The sequence below is a fragment of the Dermacentor variabilis genome, chromosome 10 (assembly GCF_050947875.1).
Source record: "Dermacentor variabilis isolate Ectoservices chromosome 10, ASM5094787v1, whole genome shotgun sequence".
Taxonomy (NCBI): domain Eukaryota; kingdom Metazoa; phylum Arthropoda; class Arachnida; order Ixodida; family Ixodidae; genus Dermacentor; species Dermacentor variabilis.
This window is the reverse complement of record NC_134577.1, coordinates 26,499,344-26,524,549: the sequence shown is the minus strand read 5'-3', so window position 1 is coordinate 26,524,549 and position 25,206 is coordinate 26,499,344. Positions and strand designations below refer to the sequence as shown.

Genomic DNA, 25,206 nt, shown 5'->3' with positions numbered 1-25,206 from the left:
GTGCAAATGGCGTAAAGGTGTGCGACGCAACCGAAAGAACACTTCCCAAGCGCGAATGTTGCCCTGACCTGGGCGAGGCGAACAGGAGAAAGTACGGGGGCATGGGGCGGCGGCCAGGCCAGCCAAGAAGGAATTAGACAAAAAAAGCAACAAAACAAAACGCGCATGAGACGGTGGCACCATCTATCGGGTTTAGCAGACGGCTTTACCGCCCTTTGTGCTCCTTAATCTTCAAAATACATTAACTTTCTCCACAGTAAAGTTTGTGCAAAATTCAGCTGTTGCAGCCTCATGAACTTGTTTCAGGCCTCGCTAGGAAATAATAATAATGCTCTGTTAGTGTGCGGAAATATTTGCGTAATTGCGTCCGCTGCGCCATGGCACGGTTTTCAACACAAGCACATGCGCAAGCCGAAGAGCTGGGAGCGTCAGTGTTTTAAGCGATGTTCTCCAGGGGGCGACAGGAGCGCCTTTTTGCCGGGTTGTTTCCTGTCGGGCTCCCTCCGGCATAGATTTTCGGGGAGAGTCGGCGGGTAGTCGGCGGCGCCGCCGGAGAGGAGCGGCTTCGGAAGGCCGTGACGTCACTCGCGGCCCACCGATCCCAGCATGCTCAGTACACTGTGCATGTCCGCCATACTGTGCCAGTGGCTGGCGAGACGGTCACGGAGTTGGCCTGCTGGGTCGCTGCGAAGTTTTTGTTGTACGGCCTGATGCAGTGCTCGCCCTACGAAATTAAGGATAAGTTGTTGAAAGCATTAGACGAGGACAACAATGTAAGCCCCGCACGTTTCGTCCCTTCTTTTCATGTCTCTCCGAGCCGCGGTATGTGCAGCGTCGCCGCTGGCAGAGCCCCGGAAAGCCAGCCCCAGCGGTGCCTGGCCAAAACGCAAGCGTAACCTGCGGGCGGCTACTAAACACGGGTAGCGCAATACACGAGCGTTAGGCTTAGAGTCGATTTCGTGCCGTCGCTGGCGCGACCGGCAGCGGTCGGTGAGCTGGCTGCGGTGCATTGGCGTGTCCCGTTTGCCGTTGTGTCCTCGTTGGGCCGAGCGGCGCACCGCAGCTCGGCATCGCCGACAACGCGCCGGCGGCGGCAGTCATCGTCTCCGGTGTGCCGTTCTCGTCGGCCCTTGGAAACGTCACAAGTCATGCGCCGTAGATGCAGTCCGTGGCGGGTTTTACAACTAAAACGCTCTCCTTCTGGAGTCGCACGGGAGGTGTCTAAGCCTAACCGTCGTTTCATTCCGGCCCGTGATCGGCGGCTCGTGGACGCTTTGTTGGCATGAGGCGGTCCGGGGCTCTAGCAGCGCGTTTTCAGTCGATGTGACGGTGCGCTGGCAGGCATCCTTTCTTTGCACGCGTAGCGCGAGCCTTTCTCGCTTTTGTGCCTGCAACCCGCGTCTGGCGCCGGCGCGCTGCAAAAAAAAAAGTGCGTCTGTCACGCTCATTCGGCGGCCAGGTCTCTTTCGGGGTCTGCTGCATCGGATTTCCTTGTGGCGCATGGTTAGAACAGTGTCAGGCTTGCGCGCCCTGCCCGATGGCTACCGCCGAACTTGCGAGAGGTCCTGGTTATGTTTCCTGCACTGAGAATGCAACACGCTGTCCGCCTTCGTAACAGATTGCCGCGAACGCGCCGACTTTTTCAGCGATCGTTGTCGTCGCCGTAGTTCACGTTGTTCTGAAGCTGCGTCTCTCTCTTTAGGCGACGTCGGCGCAAGCTGCATGTTCTGCATAAATTGCGCGCCGAAGAGTCCGCCACTGCCGCGTGCGTTTGAACACGCAGCACATTTACAGCGAGCGACGTTTTGTGCACAGGCACTGCGGACAAATGTTTACACCGGAGTAGGCGCAAAGCTTCTCCATAAATGTTAACACTAAGTAAATCATTTCACTTTCTTTTTTTACTTTCAATGTATCCGGTAGCGAGATGTGAATGCCCTCGAGAGTACCATCTAATTCGGTTTCGATGCCACATTACCTGCAGCTCTCGAAGTGTTTGGTAATGCTATATTGTGGAAACAAGTTACTGATTTAAGTGAATAGTAAAAGCTACCCAGTTACATCACGTATCAACGAGCTGTAGTCAAATTTGAACTTAGACCATATAAACCGTGGGGCTGCAGAATCACCCCACTTTCTGTGGCAACTGTCACCACTGCAACATGATATTCCGCCCATGAATGAACACAGCCCATGTTTCCAAATTGTGTAAAGTTCATTATTCGAACAACACGCTTTAGGTTATCTTGCTATGGCTCGGATCCTCTGAAAGAGGTCATTGCCTGCCTGGTTGTGAAAGGTTCTCACCTTTACTGTAGCCAATCTTTCTTCTTAATGCACATAGGGCGGCTCAATGTATACAGCAATGACCTTAAGGACTGATTGTTAAGCTCTCACTAAGCCTTGCCAACTGAATTTGTGTACCTAAGAGCAACAGTACCTTTTCTGAACACTGGTTACAAAACAGCATGTGCTCAAACATTTGTCACATTAAACCTTAAAAAAAACATGGTGCAGCAGATGGGGCCAATAAACTTGCTTGCCGGAAGAATAAGTGTTACGCTTTCTTTGAAGCACTAAAATGTGAAAAAAGCAGAAAGTGTCTGCAGGGTTTATCTGCTGAAGTTTATTAAATGGGCCTTCTGCTTAAGGAGGCCATACTCCAGCTGTTTTCCTCTGCGCAGCGATTTATTCACCTTCCATTGCTTGAAATTAGCGCAACTTTTCTGTGTGTTGGATATGTTGTAAATGGTGTGTGGTGCTCACAACAATCTGTATCCAGAGAATTTCCTGGACATTGCTTTCACTTTGTCCTTTGCGTGTGCTGTTTGCTGCTGGTTAGTTTTGATTCCTTGATAAATTGATGCATGCAAAAGATGGCGCTTTTGATAGTCTTCCGTTGCAGTAGAAATGACGCTTCAGTTACAGCAGAAATGGTTCAAGTTGATGGTTGAAGTGATTGAACTATGATCTCATGGGCTGTAGATTTCTAGCTTATAAGCCTGTATTGAGGGTCATGACTGCCAATTGTGCTGATAGAATAGCAAGATATTACGATGCAGCACTTCAGAGCTCCGCAAGTTGCATAATTGATTGTAGCCTTATGATAACGATGGGGTTAGCTGATCCAATGTACAGAGGAACATCTGTTTGAGACTTCGCTGAACAGTTTTCACTAAACATATTGGTATTCTTGATATTGCAAGCTGCTCCACAGTGAAATTAGAATATAGCATATTGCTGATACATTTAGTTGTTTGCTCAGCCATAGCATTCAGGTTGCCCATCTTACCACCTGGCATCTGTTTTCCTGCAGCCCAGCACAGGCAACGCACATGGCGTGCAGCATTCTTCAGATAATCACTTTTGCCCAAAGTACTTTACTGCCACCTGCTATAAACATCCTCAGCGTGCCCTCTTACCTGCTTCTTCTGCGTCCTTGTATATATGTGTGCTGCTCTCTCTCCTCTTTGCCTCATCGTTTGCCGATTGCTCCTGTGGCTTCCAACTTTGAGAACGTCCTCAGGGCTGTACTGTTGCTTTTCCTGAGGCTGGCGTCATTTCTGTTTCAATCTTATTTTATTGCTCTCTTGTCAGTAGTTCCAAGACACTTCTCATGATTAGTGCGATTAGCATTCTTTGGGAATTTCATGCATGTTTTGGTACGTCTGCACCTAACCTCTTTCACTCCACTGGGTAGTCCATGGTCTAATGGGTAGAGCATCTGGCTGCTGTGCTGTGGAAACCAGGTTCAAAACCAACCGTCGGTCCAACTTGGGTCACTGGGTGTGTGCAGTCTTCAACAAAGGTCTTTCTCACCAGCTTGAGTCACTAGGTATGTGACACTGGGTATTTGCCGCTCTTCAGTGAACTGCTGTGACACCAGCTTGTCACTGGTTATGTGCAACTCTTCAGTCACAAAAGGAAATCCTTTAACATTTTGAGCCTTCGCCATACATACTCTCTTGTATACATACATATACATACATGCATGCATAATCTTGTATGAATAGAAATTCAGGCATGTGACACAAGCGGACTTTGTGGTGGCAGCACTAGATTGCACATCATGTCCAGAAGGAAGCACAAGAGGAGCCTTGTGGCAGTACCACTAATGTGAACAGTCATACTGAGATGGTTTCTGGCTTCATTTCTGTTGCTGTGACTGCAGGTATTGGAGAGATTTGGCACATTGTAGTTGCTGTCGCCGAGGGAAGTAACATGCGTTTGAGGAGCGTAGATGTTTTGGTGTTTTGATGAGATTGGGAAGCCTGTGGGCACGGGTTGGAGTCGGTTGGCTCAAAAGAGGGGTAATTGATTTTCATTTCTGGGAGAGGCCTTTAGCCTACTGTCCACACGAAACAGGATGATGATGAAATGCCCAGCATTCGTATATGTCAGAATAGCAACATGCCTTGGCACAATGGGGCATAAGGTGCATCAGTGGGCAGCACTGATGTATTGCGACAGCATGATTAACTGTTCTGCAACTCTTCTTGCATTGAATTACTCTCTCCAATGAAAAAGAAAGACCATGCTGGTTATGGTGCTGCAAACAAGTTTATGGCAGCAGGTGAATGCATACAGTTTATAACTGCAATAATAGTTCTCTGCACTTTGGTTAAACTCAAGTGTCGGAGGGTGTCACTGCGGGCGCATCTCCACCAAGCGGTCTCTTGTAGATGAGCATGGAGTCGTAAGATTAGTGACATTTGGTTAGCGAAGGGAGCTAAGACCTTGTGGCCTATCAACTTTTAGTGTTCACTTCCTTTGGAAGGCAAGGAAATAGTCCTCCAAATGTTGGCTTTTTTATTGAATTGCTGTCAGTTGTGCATGAAATATGTAAGTGTGGTTAGTGGTTAGTCCGCACGTTTTCTCAGGGCCCATGAAAATGCATCTTTTATATCATCCAGGCAATGTACTCTTGTACACCCTTCTCCGAGATTTATTTGTCTAGCCTTCTAGTGCATTCTGCGGTATCTAATACAGATGTCACATAGACGAGAAGAAAGGGGGTTAACCGAGGGGCCCAATTTTTATTAGTTGTATCGTAGGAAGCCAACAAACACTGACACCAAGGACAACATAGAGGAAATTGTGCTTAATAAATGAAGTAAAGAAACGATAAATTAATGGAATTGAAAGTGGAGAAAAGAACTCACTGCATGCTCACTGACCTGGATAGGCAAAGTGGAAGGGTGGGTCTAAAGATTAATCTGCAGAAAACTAAAGTAATGATTAACAGTCTCGGAAGAGAACAGCAGTTTACGATAGGTAATGAGGCACTGGAAGTGGTGAGGGAATACATCTACTTAGGGCAGCTAGAGACCGTGGATCCGGATCATGAGGCTGAAATAATCGGAAGAATAAGAATGGGCTGGGGTGCGTTTGGCGGGCATTCTCAGATCATGAACAGCAGGTTGCCATTATCCCTAAAGAAAAAAGTGTATAACAGCTGTGTCTTACCAGTACGCACCTACAGGGCGAAAACCTGGAGGCTTACGAAAAGGGTTCTGCTTAAATTGATGACGACGCAACGCGCTATGGAAAGAAGAATGATGGGTGTAACGTTAAGGGATAAGAGCAAATTGGGTGAGGGAACAAACGCGAGTTAATGACATCTAGGTCGAAATCAAGAAATAGAAATGGGCATGAACAGGGCATGTAATGAGGAAGGAAGGTAACCGGTGGTCATTAAGGGTTACAGACTGGATTCCAAGTGAAGGGAAGTGTAGCACGGTGCAGCAGAAAGTTAGATGGACGGATGAGATTAAGAAGTTTGCAGGGACAGCATGGCCTCAATTAGCACATGACCGGGGTAGTTGAAGTATGGGAGAGGCCTTTGCCCTGCAGTGGGCGTAGCCAGGCTGATGATGATGCTCTACGAATTGAGCTACCGCGGCACCATTTCCCCATCCACTTTCTTGGGTATTCATGTTTCCTAGTAGAACAAGGGGAGTTTTAGCCAGTGCTAGCACCCACAATGCGAAAGTTGTGGGATCATTCCCCACCTGTGGCAAGTTGTTTTTCCATCCACTTTCGTTTCCATTAATTTATCGTTTCTTTATTTCATGTATTAAGCACAAGTAATTTTCCCTATGTTCTCCTTGGTGTCAGTGTTTGTTACCTTCTTGTGAGGTGTCACATAAGGCATCTTTTATTGAGACTGAACCTGGTCAGGAGTGATCGCTATCAAATATGTGCACTTGACACCTGTACAACACAGCTATACATAGATAAAATACCAGGCTACCAGTATCGCTTTAAATGAAGCCTTGCCACTTATCATTAGGATGCTAACAGTTACAGTGAGAGACAGTTGTCTCTTGCCTGAGGCACACGCTAGTTTTAGTGCAGACGCGTAATTCTGATAATGTAGGTGGCACTGATCAGACTATATTTTGTTAGCCAGCTGTCTAACAGGAAACATATTGAGGGTTTAATCATTCAGATGGACCTGCATGAAACTGCAGTAAGCAGGCTGCAGTCCAGGTATCTTTCGGTAAGATTCTCACTATGTTCATGAGTGGCTCAGTCACCATCGCTAATAATTGTTGCTGTATGCTCCAGCCGCTGGTGCAATAATTTCATGACCCTGTCTTCAAGGAGTGAAACCAGCTATAAAATTGGTTCATGATCTTGGCTGTGAATTGGGACTGCTTTCACGGCTTCGGGTTGACTTTATTCTCCTAATTATTGGCCATGGCAGCCGCATTCCAGTGGGAGGCAAAATGCAAAGACGCTCATGTACCATGTATTGCCCATGTGTTAAAGAACCACTCGTCAAAATTAATAGGGAGTCCCCCCACTATGTTGTGCCTCATAATCATACCCCAATTTTGGCACATAACACCCCAGAATATGAATTTATTTTTTAACCATTGCTCACGTCTGCTGCAGGTGGTCGACATGGCTGCTGTCATCGAGGTCATTGGCTTGTTGGAGCGTACGCCCATTACCAAGGACACGCTGGAGCGCACACGCCTTGGGAAGTACATCAATGAGCTGCGCAAGCGCACAAGCAATGACTCCCTGGCCCGGCGGGCAAAGGAGCTGGTGAAAAGCTGGCGACGCCTGCTGCCTTGTGACCCACAGCAGCAGACTCCTAATGGTGGAGGCCCGCCGGTTGTGGTTGTGGGGCCGGGTCCCGGTCCGGGCATTGGGCCCGGACCGGGACCCGGCCTACTGTCGGGCCCGCGTCGTAGTCCAAGCTGTTCAAGTGTCTCCAACAGCCCCGTGCCACCTTCGCTCCTGGCGGCCGCTGCAGCCGTGACCACGGCAGGCGCCGGCCCTGGCCTAGGGCCTCGGCGCAACGGGGGCTTCAAGCCCGTCAGTCCTGCATGCTGCCCGTCGGCGCCGTGCTCCCCGGGCTCACCGCTTGCCCACCCGCACCCACGCAGCCCACCACCCTTGGAGCCTGTCGCCAAGAACAATGTAGCCAACAAACGACTCAGGAAATCTGCCGCCTCCACGGATGGACCAGGTAAGGGAGCACTGTCCCATGTCCTGAGCCACATTGCTGCTTGAAGTGCCCTGTATGGGGGCAGACTCGGTAGAATACTTTTTTTCCTCACTGCTACATAATGACTGCCAGTAATGCCAATGAATTGGGTGAAGGTGTGCCTTGGATTGATGGCAATTGAGCCAGGGAAAGCATAGGGAAAGTTAACTGTTATTTTCAGTTGAAGTGTAGAAATAGTAATTAAAAGGGAAATGAAAGTGGACAAAAAAAACTTGCTGCAGTTGGGAGCCAAACCTTAACCTTCCGCATTATGCATGGTGTTTTACAATTAAGCTACAGTGGCTGGCCGTCATCGTATCAGTCTTCCTTGGGTATTTGTGTGCATTTACAAGATTAGTCCTGGGAGTGTTAGCCAGCACCACCTGCAGCCATGGCAGCGAGAGTGGAACATCCTTGCAACTGCATGCATCGTATAGCATCTGAACTTAGAAGAAAGCAACTAGCCAACCAACACCACGTATGCTACCTTATGAAATCTAGGCTGCCAATGTCGAGGCCCTTGCTATGTAAGAATACTGAGGGGCACAAAAAGACAAACAACATGTACCATTTATAGGCCAATCAGCCTGTTTATATTAATGTGATAGATTCCTTTAGCAACTTTGTCCAGTTTGAGTGGATGATGGCCAATCTCTTATAAAGAAAACTGGAGAGGGTAGCACAAACAAGGAGGTGTGTAAAAAAGTGGCGAGATAAACTGCAGTCTTAAATGCTAAGGCCAAAGTCCACAAGACTTTGCAAGACAGGGGTACTAGGGGTAGTGGGGCTTGGTACAGAGTTTCAAATGGGGTGCCGGATTACAAGATACTGTGCCATAGTATCATTTGGCGGCAGCCCACTTTGTGTGTCTGCTGATGTGTTCATAATGTATCGCGATTCACGGACGGCATGGGAATATGCAGCAAGTTATATAAGAAAGCTGTATCGCCAACTCTGATAGTCATCTTTGATGGTTTCTGCCGCAATTGTTCTTGTGCTGCTCCGAGGTCTTCACGGTAAGCAGCTAGTTGAAACGAGGATTCTGAGCACTTGTTTTGTATCTGGCTTCTGATAGTACAAAGCAGTGCTCCGAGCATTTTGTTACAATACATTGAAGTGCCTGCATGGAATACTTGCAATGTGGGTAGCCAGATTGCACTGCTCTTATGCAGAATATATTTACTGGTTTCTCTTTGTGCAATTTGCGCAACATTTTGTAATGAATAAACTGGTCCGTAGTACTTTGACTGAGGAACTGTTGAAGCCTGGTTTAAAGTTCACACTGCAGCTGATTGTAGTGTGCTTTGGGTTGTTCTTGCAGTCTCTGTGGGAAAAATTAAGACATTGAAATTTCATACTTTTAAACTCTTGTGAAAACATTAGTTTTAAAGCAGCACTAAAGCTGAGAATACCCTTACTATGGCACACCATTGTTCAATGTTTTCAAAGTTGTGCTTTTCCATGTTAGCTTAACATTTTTGCATGCAACTGGCACTACTGTATATGCTGCTTCTGACAGATTAGACATGTTTCAGGTGTAACTTAATTTCCTGCAAACAGTCTTCCTGCTACATGCTAGTTTGGTCTATCTGCCTTTTCCAAGTCGGTCATGCTCGCTTTTCAGCCTGCATCTGTTGAAGAAAACAAACTGGAGCATGCCTTGCATGTTTAGGACAAGTCCACTAATAAACAGACTTGGAGAGATAGTTTGGTTGACCCTGCTTATTTAACCATGTGGTCCATGGTCTTTTTTTCTTTCCCCTTTTAATTCTGAATTTCACTTTCCTGTGTTCTGATGTTAGCATATAATCAGCACTCAGACAGTACTATTCAGATAGAAGAGGTGCCGGCAAGACTACATTCACCTGCTGAACATGTGCACTCAAGAGTGACTATTGCAGTGTACTACAATGATTTTTTCTTAGCACACTCCACGCCCAGTTTTTAGTCTGCTGGGGTCAATTTTTTCTCAATATAAAAACTACAAATTGGTTTGCACGTACCTAATGCCTAGTCTGATGACGATTTGGGATTTTTTTGGCGCAGCAGCCGTGCTGACTAATGTGCCAAGAACATCTAACGCATAGTCTACAAAGATCAAATCTAAAGCTTCACGCATGTCTTGTGGAACATTGGTGCCAGTTATTGGCTGTTTTCTCTTCCTTTGAAGCACAATATGCGAGTAATATTTTTGAAAAAGACTGCAACCAGTGCCAGTCCTCATGTGTAGACCGTCACTTGCACGATGGCAGCAGTACAACCTTAGAAAGTGCGTAATGCTAGATACATGCTGAGCCTGCCAGGTTAGAGTGAATCTGAAAACAAGTTTACTGAACAGTACTCCTCTTGTGGAGTCTGCAAGATGTGGCATTTTACCAATGCGTCTGTGTTGCACAGATGAGCGTTCCCAGGGGGCATGCATGTTGTAAGGGCTCTAGCCACATTTGTTACTGACTTAAGAATTGGCATTGTTTTTTCCAGCAGATAGCGCAAAGAAAGCAGCCTGGTCTCCGCCCAACGGTGTGCATCCGTGGGACCCCATCCCAAGTGGCAACTCTGCCTTCGAAAGCGTGCGCAACCGCATCGCTACCACCACCACCAGCACCACATCTCCGCGGCTGCCCAAGGTCAAGACTACGCAGCAGCTCATAGCTGACCTGAAAGCCAAGAGTGGGCTCAGCCTGGATGGCAACACAGCCGCCGCTGCCGCAGTTGCAGCTGCAGCCGCATCAGCCACACCTCCGCCCCCATCCTCGCGGCCGAAGCGGTCCGGAAACTACAGCCTCCTGGGCACGGACGATGAAACGAGCCGCACCAAGTCAGAGTTGATGGACCGCTTCCTAAAGTCATCGGTCCCCAACGGACCATCCTCTTCCTCACCCACGACTACCACCACCACTGCCAAGGGTGGAGCGCCAGGTGAGGTGGCGGCCATCTTGAGTGCCCTGCCTGAGATCGGGCCAGAAGTTGAGCTCGAAGAGGAGGAAGTCCCTATAGTACCACTCGAAGTGACGCCCGAGGTTGAGGAACGCTTTGCGACACAGCAGTGGGAGTTTGTCAACGGAGTGTACGACCACGAGAGCCAGTGGCGGGGTTGGCACGAAGTGACCACGGGGCGCTCTTATGGGGGGGACCTTCTTCACATGTTGCCTTATGTAAATATAGACTGGTGACCCAGGGGTCGTCACGTAACGGGGGGGAGCGAATATGGGGAGGCACATTCTTTTTGGCCTGTGATCTACGTGGTGGGTGCGTGCATGGTGCGCGTGCATTGCCTCCCCCTCCCCCTTTTTTTTAGTCATGAACTGTGCACGTGGACATGTGCTTCTGCCGCCACCACCCGGAGGCGTGGGAGTAAAGGGGGGGTTTGCATAAAGCTGCTTTCCATTTTTTTATTATTATTATTATTATTTGTGGTGCCCTGTCTGGGATATAGACTAAGTTACTGTTAAATGTAAAAGGAAAAAGTTATTCAATGTCACAACAATTCCATTAATATATTGGGTATATAAAACTTGCCAGCGGAGAGTCGTTGGTTCATGCTTTTTTTTGTGTGCATGCATGGCCTGCTGCTGCTGTGTTGAGCCCTCTCCTAAGCAGGTGTGTTGACTCATCATCGTCATGCTTTGTGAAATTTAGTGCCTGCCACTGCTTTCAGTTTTCCCTCAGGCATATGTTTTGGTGTAGAAAGAAGAAAAAAAAATATTGTGCACAGGTTGTATGTGGTTGCCAAGTGCCATTAAGCAGCAGTGCCATCGGGGTTTGTGCGTTGGCCCTGTGGCCTCTTCTGGTCCCAGGGAGGAGAGAGCGTTTGGGGGAAGGGGGACGTGTGTGTCGTGTATGTTGGGGAGACCTTTCGTGTTGGGCCGGTGGGGGCCGTTTGCCTGTTGGGGCCCCGCTGCCAGCTTCGACCATCAAGAAAGCCGTGCGTTGCCAGCGTCACACCATCAAAAACGCCAGGGGAACAAGTGCCTCGCAATTGGCTCTTGACCTTGCCGGCATGTGTGCTTGGTTGCAAGGTGCAAAGGGAGTCTGTGCAAACACTCGTCGGGACTGCTTTTTTAGCGTGGCAGTGTGTTTTGTAGTTATTCCTGTCGGAAGAAAAAGTGTGGATAGCCTGGGGGCTAAAGCCAGGCACAAGTCTTTTTTTTTTTTTTTCCTAGGAAATAAAACTGCCATGTGTGCACATGGTCATGTTTCCGTAGTGAGTGCCAAGAATGTTCTTCCTACTGACGTGTCTGGCAGGTGTGCGTGCTGTCGGCAGCTCCCTGAAGGGAGCACTGAGGGTGCCCTGCACTGCTGTACGTCGGCTGCTGTGAAGATGTGTACATCCTGTTTCAAGTATTCTGTTAGAACTAATGTCCGAGTCTGCAAAGCACACAAAAAGCTCGCTTCTTGATGCACCTTGTAATGTGGTCTTCTCGTATTCTGCTTTGGCAGTACTGCTGCTGTGAGCTTGGGCACTACCGTTTCCAAAGCTATTTCATCCATGACTATGAGGGCTCACAGTGGCCTTGCCTTTGGCGACCACTGTGCTTGCTCGGACAGCCTGTTTAGCTACAACTAAGTAATCTATTGCAGAGTTACCGATAATGTGACTTGTTAGTCCACAGATGCGGAGCCCTGTCTGCTCTTAGTCCTGCATGCGAGATAATGTCCACTGCAACAATTAATTGTACCATTTGCTGTTGTGAACCATAGAAGCAGGATGCACATAGCACTATGCTGTGTCCAGCACAATTTATGACATTGCTGATGGACTGGTCTTCCTGCTGTTAGGAGTTTGTCAATTGTTGATCTTGGCATAGTCCTACAAAGAGTCACTAGAGGGTGCTAGTGTCTACGGGAGCTGAAAGCATGCCGGTTCAGCCTGAACTGTCCTTCTGGCTTCAAACAACCTTTACTTTGCAAATCATTTTCGACAAACTCTAAATTGAATCATTCGTAATTATGTATGCACACAGATATTGTTGCCTTACTATGTTTAGACAACTGTGCTTGGAAATTTAGAATGATAAAGCGCAAGAAATCACGCTACGACTTCTAAAGCCACAAGTGCAAAGATTAGACAGTCGTGTGCTACCCATCGTTCCTGTGGTACCCGGCAAATGGCAGTGCCAGTGTATTTAGTAAGGAGCTCTATGGCTGCTGACAGAGTAGATAAAATGTCACCCTTGAAATGGCACCATATCTTTAATGTAAATAGTATTCTTTGCCTACTTAAGCTGTTTTGAGCCCATCTATCTAGCCTCTTACACTGGCCTAGTGACCCAAGTTGTATACTTGCTTGAGCCACTAGGTATCTGCTCCTGGTCGGGATGTCGTGGTGGTTCCATTGTTGGCATTCCACATTCGTGAACTTGCTCTCGTCATGCTGTCGTCATGCCTTCAACCCCAACCCAGCTTGGGCCACTAGGTACGGATTTGTGATCGTGATGCTGTCGTGGTTGTATCGTCGTGTTTCCAGCTTCGTCATCCCACTCTTGCCATTCCATCGTCGTTACAGTCATTATGCATTTCTTGTCACACCGCCACCGTGATGCTGTGTAAGATTATAATCGTATCATTGACGTCATGCTGTCATTTTACCGTCGCCACTCGGCAACGTCGTCTCATTGTCATGCCGTCATTGTTCCAGTGACGTCAAACTTTGTATGCCACTTAATTGCGGTCATACTGTCGCTATTCTTTTGTGATTATGCCACCCCTATCATGCTTTCTCCCCGACAATCGCTATCATGCATCCTTTGTAAGACTATGGCCGTGCTATCACACCAGCTTTGTCGTCCAACTCTCGCCAAGCCATTATCATTGTACAGGTTTCATGATACAGACGTTGTCACGCCATCATTGTCACGCTGTCGTTTCACCATATTTATCACTTCAGTAATGTCATCACACCGTCGTCGTACCACATTCGTCGATCCATCAACGTCGCTCCTTGTTCATAATCCTGACATAATCATGCTGTCATCTGTCAATCTGGATTATGATGCCGTAGTCCTGTCCTCGTCCCCATTGTGTCATTGTCAAACAGATGCTATCATGCATTCGTTGTCATTGTCGTCAAACGGTCATCTCATTTTCCTCATGTCGTAGTCATCATGCTGTTGTCGTTGCACCCAATCATAATTTAAGAATCCACATCTCGTAGTAGTCATGCCGTTGCCATTACACCACCTTTGTTGCTCCATCGATATCATTCCTTCTTTGTAATCTCATCGTCAGTGTGTCGGTGTCGTGCTGCCATGCTCCTGGGTGACCTTAGCAAGCGACTGCCAGAGCAAAGTTAGATGATATTGGAGCGTGCCTCATATAGTCCAAGCAACAAAAGTCTCAGAATTACCACTACACGTGCCTTAATAAATGTGACCAGGAAAACGGTCTCGCTGCATTGCTTGAATTCTATTTGCAGGACCGTCGACAGTCGTCGTGAGACGAGTTCTGCTGTAATTTATTTTGAGCTTAACATCTACACTCTTGAAAAGTTTGCGCCCTTTGGAGATAAGATGCTGCAAAGGCTGTAAACTCTTTTTAGACTGTGAATCAAGGAATATACATTACAGTAGGAGTGGTGTCGATATGTTATGCAGAACTGTGGAATTCATTCGTAGAGAGAGAATGGGCAGTGACGCCATATTGGTCATTGAAAGGAAAAATTGACATCCACCGTATGTAGCACAAAGCTACAAAGGAAACCCACACGGGTTTCTCTGCAACAAAGCTTCGTAGTTGAAAAAATTCGTCCCTGTTGGGGTTTTGAATCCGGGGCCAGTGCCTTTCCAGGGTAGTCGCTCTACCATCCGAGCTGACCAGGAGGCTAGCAGGTCGCAACGCGGTGGCGAATTAGACAACTCGAAATGCATGGACGGTGAATATAGCGACCAACCTGGAAAGGCGTTGGACCCAGGTTTGAATCCCGGACCAGGACGAATTTTTCTTCAACTACAAAGCTTCGTTTCTGAGTAACCCATGTGGGTTTCCTTCCTACATACGAATGGATGTCAATTTTTTCTTTCATGAACCCTCCTACACCTTGTGATATTCCACAGAACTGATTTGCCATATATTAGTTATTCTATGTAATGTATTATAGTGAGAGTGTGTCTGTGCCACTGCTGGCCTCAATTTTCATGTTTCACTTTTCCATCTGCTTTAATGCATAGGCAGACTAGCGATCATGGTATGAAGCTTTAATTGAAAACGGCACGCAAAATATATAGTCTCTGAGAGAGAGGTGAAACTTGCTTGTCACTCAGCAGATTGATAAGCAGGCAGCCTCTGTCGGCATACGTACTTGACAGCGGAGTACGCTGCCAGGTACTCTTGCTCCTGGAGTGGCTGTAGTCGGCCACCCAAGGTTAGGGGATAGGAAGGTGGCATAAGGCAGTCTAGGAGGCAGAGGGTGGCATATCCACACTATACGAAATCAACCAGTTGGTCCACAAATAAATGGTTACATAATGTGCAGGGCCAGAATGGTAACATGGATACCACGTAGCAATATTTTACTTTACAGGTACACAATGAGAAACATGGGGCAGTAGCAAATTACTTTTGAAATTGCTAACAGTTGGATCTATGAACGGACGCTTGGTAGCCCGGAAAGGGACATAATTATTATGAAGTGTATTGTTGCTCTTTGACAAACCTTTAAGCACTTGTAATCCTCTAAACGTCCCTAGGAGCTACTATAGTAGAAGGTTGCACATTGTTATAATGCTCCCATAAGTTATCTTAAAGCTTAAAAAAATTATGGGGTTTTACATGCTAAAACCACTTTCTGATTATGAGGCGTGCCATAGTGGAGGATTCCGGAAATTTTGACCACTTGGGGTTCTTTAATGTGCACCTAAATCTAAGTACATGGGTGTTTTCGCATTTCGCCCCCATCGAAATGCGGCCTCCATGGCTGGGATTCGATCCCGCAACCTCGTTCTCAGCAGCCCAACACCGTAGCCATTATCTTGAAGCTTAGAACATGTGCCAATGTGCACATCAGTGGACTAAGTTCTGAATGTCAAACTTCGCTCTTGTAATGCCTTGTCCCTTAGCCAACAATACTGAAAAAATAATTGCTGCTACATTGAAAGGGAACCGAATTCCATCCAGTACACAAATTTGTAGCTCACATGGACCAATATCTGATGTTCCCAACCTAGTGCTATGTAGCAGTGAAAATTTAATGCAAATAGCATTCTTGATGTTGTCAGAGTAGATTTTACTAGAGAAAGGAGGAGAGGTCAGCCTGGAGAGCACGTCTCTAAGCCTGCTACTCACTGGGGTAAAGGGAAGAGCGAGTAGCTGTACGAAAGAAGAATGTAGGCTGTTCACATGGGTGTGTACCACTCTTCAATGAACCTCTTCGATGGCAACTTGTGTCGAATGTGTGTGTGCCACCGGGTATGCGTGGACTTCGCGGCCGGAGTGTCGGTAGTCGCAGAGTGTCCAGAGGGAAGTTTACACCCTTTGGGGCATATCTTGTCCCGCAACAGCCGCCATCTGCCTTGCTTGCATTTCCTTTCTTGAAAACTCTGCGCTGGCTACTGTAATGCCATTTCGCCCTGACAGCACTCGTGCAGTTCCTGATCTGGAAGTACCAGGCGCACATCATTAAAGGAAATGTAGAAAGAAATGTAGAACTGTTTCGGCTATTCGCATATTTGGAAAGTGATTGCAGGGAATTCTGCCCAAATCTGTTTGTTGAAGTATATGAACTAGTGAGTTCCAGGCCAGTGCAAGATTAATACATTCCAACGGCTTGAAATTCCAGGCAAGGTACCTACATCAGCTAAAGTTTTACAGAGTGAAATAAGCCTGGAATTTTCTTGTTTTTTTCCCCCCCCCCTTTTTTTTGTGCACATTTTCACTTCACTGTCATGCTGTTCCCTGTGAGCTGGTGACATCCCCTTAAACTATATTTGTGAGGACTATGGTCTACCTATCTGCTGGTGTAGTAGTGCCAGCAGAAGTAAGAGTATAATACTATATTTCCTTTTCTCTCTAACTTTTCTATGAGAACAGTGATGCAAAGGAAATGTTGCAGTCTAGCAGCTGTCGGAACCAGATTTCACTTAGGCCATCAATTTCACAAACAGATATAGCAAAATTTTATAAACTGATCAAGTTCACAACTCGGCAATAAACACCAATATTGCAATCCTGTTAAATGCACTTATCAAAATATGTAAAACTGGAAAAACTGGTGCACTGTGCACACCTCGGAAGAATACCTCTAATTTGCAAGTAGGACTTTTGCAAAATCCTCATAAGCATAATGAATTCTTATACACGGTAAACTCATTTTTCACGTTTGTCCACATAAGATGCTCAATAGATGCAGTTTATGGAATTGGGATATCTGGTTTTAGTGCAGAGTCGCAGATTTTAAAACTTCGTGTTTTATATTTTTCAAAACGCATACTCCAGCTTTTTCTTCACCTCGTCAATGCTACAAATTTTCATTCAAGTCAGTTCAGCGTTTGTCTGACGATAGCATTTCCATGTTTCGGATGTATTCAAAATTCAATATTCTGGGGTGAAGTTTAAGTTGCGGATAGTTCAAACACCTTCTTAGTAATTATTATACTAATTAGGTTTTCTTACTCATATACCAATTCATTGTTTTGTTTTGCAGAAATGTACTCTTTGTGACAAGAAATTGTGAACAAGTCCAACTTTTTCTTAATGTGGAACTGTGTTCAGGCACTACAGGGTTAATAGCGTTATGGGAAAATGCACCTCAGAAAAAATTTATCAACGATTACAGTACTCCCTAATGCGAAATTTGAATGCAGCTGTATACGTGTTTTCATTTCGTGATATATTGGCTGGCATGGACAATCTGTCTAGTATGGCGCCTAACAAACAGAGCGAAGTGTGGCATGACTGCCTCACTAATCGGGAGATTGCAAGAGGCAGCGCGCGGGTGATGCGTGGGCGCGATTCACAGCAGCAGCCGCAGACAGACCCAAGCTCATGCAGTGCTTTGTTTCCATACATGGCATCAGTGGCGTCATCGGTCAACAGAAGACATCTACTACTTTGTCGCCATATCGTGGCCATCGTCACCATAAAGCCCATCTTGCACAGCACTACGCTTTTCTTCTCACTTTTTCGCCATACCCTCCTCTATTTTCCTCCTTGCACTCTCTGCGCTATCGCTCTTTCATCTGAGCTCCGCATTCGCTCTTTCATCCTTTGCTGCGCTCACTTAAGAGTACGCCGACGCTCGTTCCAGGAAGGGGTGCCCAAGAGCTGCACTCTAATATCTATTTTCATGAATAAAACTAAACTAACATGATTAACTTTATGTATTTTAAAGAATTTAATGTCCCTTTTTTTTACATATTTATGGTTTATCGAAACCCTTAGTATTCTCTATGCCCCCTGAAAGTGCAAAAGGAATCGTTTCTTGTGAAAGTTTGAATTCTGGGATTTTACGTGCCATATGTTACGAGCGTTCATTGCTCCACATAGAGCACAAATCACAAGGAAGCTAACAATTTCATTTGTTTACCTTTATTCTTTAATAAAAGCTGCCATCAACTGCCATCTTCAAGAACATTGTTGAGTGGTTTCCCAAAACGCACATAACCAAAATTACCAAAAACTATGTACTGTTAGGACTTTGAGGTGGTCCCGTAGCGCTCGTCACCCGTTTCGTGACAGAGCGTTGGTAGCGAAGACTCAGAGTCGGGCGTCGGTGAGATTAACAAAAGGGACTTTATACACTATATACAGGTCATTATACAGGACAAGATCGGATCGGCACGGGGGCCAAGAGCTCACAGCAAACACGACTGTTCCCGCACGGCGACGTCCGGCGAGATTCCAACGCGTGACACATTTCGCCCCACTCGAGAGCGGCACTCGGCTCACGGTGGTTCGGTGGATCCGGTTCTCCCGGCGGCGGCGGCGGGGCTTATAAAGCCCCGAGAGACGATTGTCACTCGAGCGGACCAATACAAAGCCAGCACTCGACAGTCGTCCGAGAGGTCCAACCAGCGACAGCGCTGGCCACCCGCTTCTAATTTGCCGCGCGCGGTGACCTCCAGGGGTAAGGAAATATGGCGCCGGGCTGTCTAGCACTTTGTTGCACGTTTGGACATGTCGCTCGCCGATGCTTCTCCTCAGGATGCCGCTGCCTGGCGGCTCAGCATCTTGACTTGTCGAGGGAGAGTTAGGGCGCTGTGCCTTTCGGCGCAGCCCCAGGTTTGTCCAAAGGGCGTTCGCAGGATAAATTCTGCATCTTGTAGATTCGGAATCCGGGCTGGTTGTACGGGCACAACAATACCCACTTATATATTCGCGTCATGATACAAATTAAGCTCCAGACTTGCACAAGAGACCATACGCAAGAACTTAAAGGCGGCTTCAACACCATTATTTCGATTTTGCATCTTTTCTGGCTTTAAGAAGCTTCTCGTGGCAAGAGTGGCTTTTTTGGTACGTTGTGAAAAGGCACTGTACTTATACAGTGCAACTCTATTTTTATCTGTAATGTCCCTTTGAATTGCAGAAAGGTACACATATGGGCTGGTTGGTTCACAATTACGAGCAGAAAAGAGCGCTAGACGACGGGACAAAGAGGACAGACCACAGCGCTGCGGTCTGTGTCCTCCTCTTCGTCCTATCATTTAGCACTGTTTTCTGCTCGTAATCCCCTTTGAATGTTTTGTAGGGCAACTTTCATTAACAAAACTGCTGTCGCCAGCAATCTCTGATGTGCACTGTTAGCTGTAATTCAATACAGCTGGCATAACACAGCTTCGAAATTCGACATGAAACACAGCTCACACTTGTGTGAAAAATAGACTGGCTTTATTGTATGTAGTGACACATTAGAAACAAAACACAAGAGTTCATGACAGATACAAACACAAGCAAAATAAAGAAACGTCACGCCAGTAATACAAAAGGTTGACCTGGAGCCGGAATCTTCAGTAGAAAAGAGGTGGAAGACCTTCCGCAGTTTGCAATGCAGACAACGCCAGCTAGCTTGCTGGCGAGTGAAGATGAAGTCACCAATCATTATTTTGTCCGTCATAAACAGTTCCTGCAAAAAGTGCAGGAACTTGGCGAGGACTACAGAGTGTTCATGCATGAAGAAAAAAGGTGGAATGAGAGACCGAAGAGACAAAAATTTAGAATGCCAACTGGGGGACGGTCTCAACAAAACGGCAACACCTAGCAAACAAAAAGAGGTTAAAAAAAACAAAATGGCAGTGGCCTCTGAAATGTATTAGGCTACTTAGCATAAATGATCGTAAACTGTATCCCGATGCAAAATGGGATGTGGACAGGAGTGTAGATGCAAACATCTGAGTATGTACTACGTAAGTATGTTGCAACAACTAGGTCTAACACAAGCCATCCCAGTCGTGCACAACAAAATGACCCAAGGTCGAGACGTGGTGCTGGGTTATCATAATGCCCTTCCTTGACCGCAGCCAACATGCACAGGAAAGCAGAAGAAAAAAAAAAAAACATGCGCGTGCAACAAAGCATGTGCTTGCGACAAGTTTGACTGCCATCGTGGAGACCTACACAAAACCTGTATATGCCCATTGTGGTGTCAAACTATCTTGCATCAGCCGTGGGTTTCTCCAATGATTGAGTGCCTTCAATGACCTGAAATTTGCAAGTTCCATTGGTATTATCATACTAGTTTGCACAATGGATCTGATGAGGCTCGTGGATTTCAAGTCATGGGTGGCTATAACGGTCAATGAAAGTTTTCGCGCCTGACGCGGGTACTGGACTGCTTAATGAGGGGTGGTATCCTCGTGTGATCACTTTCAGAAATATCATCACTTTCACAAAATTATAAGTGATTTGGCACCAGACTTGTCAAAGTATACGACCCACAACGTTCTGTGCCAAGTCACACAAAATCTTACAAAAGTGACAGTGTCCCCAAAAGTGACTGCTCGAGAATAACGCCCCAGAGTTGCCTATTTTGTTACACCTGGCTTGCAACAAAGCCAGATTTTCTGGTACATGTGTGTACAGAAAAAAGCTGCTCACATGAGTAGCCAGCCAAATGTACGGCAAAGCAAAGGCTCTTTGGAGTCGGTTCCGCCTGCTGGTTCCACGTGGTACAAGAAAGTACAAGAAAGTAAGGAGCCATGTGGAACAATGCCCGAGATCCTTGTCACCATCTTACACAAGATTCACTAGCTGGACCTTGCACACACACTGGAGGAGAGACACCGACTTGTGTAGCCAACTGACTGTGGGGCAAACCACTGGTGGCTCTTTGGACAACGTCCTTTGGAGTTGATGCTGCCTTCTCCCTCAAAACAGGAGACGAAAGCTTGTAGGAACAATGCCCAAAGTTCCTCTGGGCAGTCAAAACAGCAGGTGCAAATGCAAACGGACAAAACGAACGCTGAGAGGAGAGGAAGGGCTTCTTTGGCAACACATCAGCCAGGCATGCCCATGACATGACTAGGCCAGAACGGGCTGCACCATGATCGGCGGCCTTTCTCAGACATGTTGCACCTGTCCTTCGAGGAAGAAACGTTAGGGAATGACGAGCCGAACAACTTTTGCTCTTAAACATTACATAAATGAGTCATCCCTGTCAAAATACTTCAAATGCAATCTCGCAGTTCAGTTAGTTCTGTATTGACCACATTTTTTTTTTCTTTGTGCAATCCAAAGCAAAACAAAGTTACAAAGCAAGATACTTGACGATCTGACACACTTGTTGCCATGGAAACCTGCCTATGACTACAGTGTTCCTTGAGCTGCTGGTGTGAGCCTTTCCACAGCAACATGAACTTTTGAATACTTGTACCTTTTCCCAGTGTGAAGTGATGGACAACAAATTTTTCTGTACATTTTGGTTTCAACACAACACCACCAGGTGTCACCACCCGTGTTGCTGAAACCAGCTCAGCCTTTGTAGTCCAGCAAAAAAAGAGTGCTTGTATACATTCAGTCGAAAAATTTCTATACTCATAAAAGATTACGTAGGACTGATACGGAGTTAGCTTCGTTTCTGCAAACGTAACACACACAATATGAAGTTAAGAGACTGCATATAAAATTATTTTGATAGGGACGATCTCTGCTCACACTTTTGAAACAAGATGTGCCACCAGAAACTTGTTAACCTGTGAACTCCCGATGTACAGTGCAGGTCATTGGAATGAAAGTGACATCTTGATTGTGTAAAATAACAAGTAAACAGCAATGTTCACTCAAGCAGAAATATTGTGCTCTTGAATTATGCAGATGCTGTAATGTTGATGAGCAATGTGCGTAGGTCATTTTCCTAGTGACTTTTTTTTTTTCTTTAGTGAATTTTAGTGCAAAAAATTGTGTAAAGAAAGTGTATAAAAAGTAAGTATTGTTAGGGCTACTAGTCTGTGCTACGTAAAACCACGTCATACGAAAACTAAATTGCATTTCTTTTTAGATAACAGTGAGAACTTTTTTTTTTTTTTTTACAACCTATGAGTGCTGAACACCCTAGATTGAGAGCATTACCAGAGTGCTTGGCATTTATAGAAACTTCAGCACTTGGGCAGATGAGCATATGTTACATAAAGACAAGGTCATGCTACCTAAAACCACGTCATATGAAAAGTAAATTGCATTTTTTTTTAGATAACAGTGAGAACTTCTTTTTTCAATCTGCAAGTGTCACAACACTCTAGATTGAGAGCATTTACAAATTGCTCAGCATATGTGGGAACTTCAGCACTCAAGCAGATGAGTGTACAGTAAAAACCACTCCACTAGCATTAGACAGCCATGCTGAGACAATGCAAATATGACAAGCTTGAATGGGATTCCTTCTGTATGTAGTTGCGTGGATTACCCTTTGGTTGAAGCCATATTTTAAAGCTCCCAAACCTTGCCTACATTGCTAGAACAAAATAGCATTGACAACATGGTTCCCTCATCATTGAGAACACTGTAAATAAATTATCATTCCCCTCCATTCACCACTATTGAATTATGCTCACATAGACAATCAAACCATTCATGCACGGGAACTTTACCAAGTAGTCCACATTTTTCCCTTCCCTTTTCAAAGGAAAACTTCATGGCCTTTGAAACTGAAGGTGCCTAGTCAGTGTAATAGAGCTGTCACACCAAATTTTTTCGGGTAAAAAAATATTGCACATCACGAAATATCAAACTCGACATATCAAAGCAAATCGAAATCATTGAATTGGCACTTTAAGATGCAATTTGTAAACAACAACATGCACTTACAAAAAAAAAAAATACCGCAGCTGCTCAGTTTACAACAGACAGTTTGCAAAATTTGACCACAGGTGATGACAAACCATACGTCCATTACAATGGCACGACATATTTCACATATTCCTTTCTTAGCTGCTGCTTCTTTTACCTGCAAAGACCTCATAACTGTAAACAGATGCCTCAGCACACCATAGTCACCAGTTGCAACCCCCATGGACTGCTATTTCAAATGTGCTGTTAATATCATTGGAGAATGCTTCCTTCACAGTTATGACAGAATAGCATTGTATAAAAGGAAGCAGCATAGAATGTTCAAAACTAAACAATCAACACAGAGGCAAGTTGTTGACAGTCTTGAGGTCTTTACTTCACATTGCAATAACTGACAAGAAGCTGCAGCTGTGCAGATAGTGCAATAGGCACAGTTGCTTTGGCCCAAAAGAAAAGTATACAGCAGAGTTGGCGAGCACAGGTGTCTAACAGAAACACACAGCACATGTCAGCGCACTAGCTGTACCTGCTTCCATAGTTCTGTTACCTTGTTCTGTCTCTACTACCTCAAGAAGTGATTACCATACAGATGCAGGCAAGTATTCTGTATAAGGATACCTTTCACCTTGATTCTATTTATTATCATTCTCTTCTCACGACCAGCTGATTGTGGTGATATAATTGGTGGAGCACTGTTCAGACAACAGATTACGTGCGAAAATGAAAAGAAATGGAATAGAATCATATCATCATCCCAGCCACAGGCTCTCTTGTATGTCTGACAAATGTTATGGAAGCTACACGTACATGGGAACTAAACTGCATCCCACTGATGAAGTTTGTGTCATAACGAGACGAATGCCAACACAGGCAAGAATGTGACAGGGTTCGAACGTAGCCAGCAAAGAAGTGGTACTTGAAACAAAGTGTTTGCTTAGCAGTAGACCTCAGCTGCATCAAGTGGAGAAGTGGCTCACACAAATCCACATGCATCCACAAGGAAGTACTGTGCCTAGCTTGCATTGGCAGTCTCAAGCTGGAGTGCCTTTGGTATTTTTTTTCTCAGTTACAATAATCCATACCTTCCGTCCACTGCTTCTGGAGCCATTTCTTCCCATCGTGCGGGAAAAGGCCCTGATGCCATAAAGCTGGCGACCTATCAGTGGTCCTCTTGCTGCTTCGACTAAACACTTGTCCTGAGCTCAATAGTGCGAGCGAACTACTAGTGTGCATGCAATGAATTCGGGTAGCGAGTGGCCTTTGGGCAACGTGGGCTGGCTTTAAAGCTACAGACAAGTGCTTTCTGTTAAGGCACCTTCATAAGTCTTTCACAAGTTGTATCCTTCAAGCTGCCATGAGTATAAATTTACAAGCATGCACTCTTTTCAACATCAAGAATAAAAATTGGAAGCAACGCAACACTTGCAATGCCATATCAACAGCTTGTTTCTGGAACCAATGCTTCGGGCACATTGGAAATGGCAGCACTGATCCACAGCATGTGGGACACCGTCAATGAAGTAGGTGCTGGCTGAATACACCACCGACAAACTTGTCGCTTTGGGTAACTTTTCTACAACCCTGACGTGGTTAACGAAAACCACCATGAAAGCACCAGACTGGCGATACAGCTACAGGAGGGGGTAAACAAGGGGGCAGGAGGGCTGGTTTTGAAAAAACCTAGCCAACAGAAGCGCTTTCTGACTAATTGCTGAAAGGCACGCTACTGATCAGGTGACAAAGACAAATTGACAGCGCTTCACAACAAAGGCAGAAGAGTGTACACGCAGATGCAGCACTTACACATGCATCCACTTTCTTCTGCTTTCATTGTGGTGCACCGGTAATTTGTTAACGATTCCACTAACTATCCCGTATCATTACGTTGATTGGATCAAGCGTTTCGACGTGGGTCACGCTGTTCCAGCTCGGCAAACTCCTGCAGAGCACCCAGAGCGAAGCGTAGCCTCTCCTGGAGAGCCTCGTCGCAGCCAAAGCGGGCGATGGCGGCCAGTGTGTAGGCCGCCGTGTGTCGCCGCTCATCAACGTACAGGACCAGGGGACGTTCCGGTCGCTCAGCGCTCAGGACCAGCTTCGTGTGATCCCCAAAGAAGTTGACCTGCGAATCAGTTTACAAACCAGTGCAGAACTTGCAGGAGGCCGGCGCACGCACACATCAATTAGTTTCGTGAAGGGTCTGACAGAGCTAGAGGGACTACAATGTAAAGTAGCTCACTGCAGTACAGCAGCAGTGCAGTTAGTACTGATATGCCTTGGTTAACGTTATCTTGGTTAACTAATTACGCCTTTGTTAACTAATATCTTTGTTTTCTGAAGACATAAAAGATGACATAAAATGTACCTACAGTCGTATGTTTCTGTGGTGTGAATGCCCAGACATATTTAATATTTCTAAACGTCAACTGTGAGCAATGAACCATAAAACTGTATCGAAAGTATGACAAATTTCAGGCGTAGGCACAAACTTT

General features: G+C 46.0%; 2 protein-coding genes across 3 annotated transcripts in view; one reads left to right on the top strand and one right to left on the bottom strand.

The window, feature by feature from the left end:
• The first annotated feature begins 516 nt into the window (after nucleotides 1–516).
• On the top strand, nucleotides 517–19,556 carry LOC142560204 (uncharacterized). Of its 2 annotated transcripts, none has more exons than XM_075672132.1 (3): nucleotides 517–773; nucleotides 6,901–7,483; nucleotides 9,986–19,556. In XM_075672132.1, the coding sequence occupies exons 1-3, from the start codon at nucleotides 711–713 to the stop codon at nucleotides 10,672–10,674; spliced, it is 1,335 nt and encodes a 444-aa protein (XP_075528247.1). In that variant the 5' UTR covers nucleotides 517–710; the 3' UTR covers nucleotides 10,675–19,556. The 2 variants fall into 2 exon arrangements, with proteins under 2 accessions (XP_075528247.1, XP_075528246.1); XM_075672131.1 differs by having other exon boundaries at nucleotides 518–773; nucleotides 9,983–19,556.
• Nucleotides 19,303–25,206, bottom strand: part of LOC142560202 (serine/threonine-protein kinase PLK3-like) — a 23,156-nt gene continuing 17,252 nt past the window's right edge. The window contains exon 10 of the mRNA XM_075672129.1: nucleotides 19,303–24,836. Within this exon, the coding sequence (XP_075528244.1) occupies nucleotides 24,612–24,836 (225 nt within the window). The 3' untranslated portion in view covers nucleotides 19,303–24,611. The remainder of the gene's footprint in view (nucleotides 24,837–25,206) is intronic.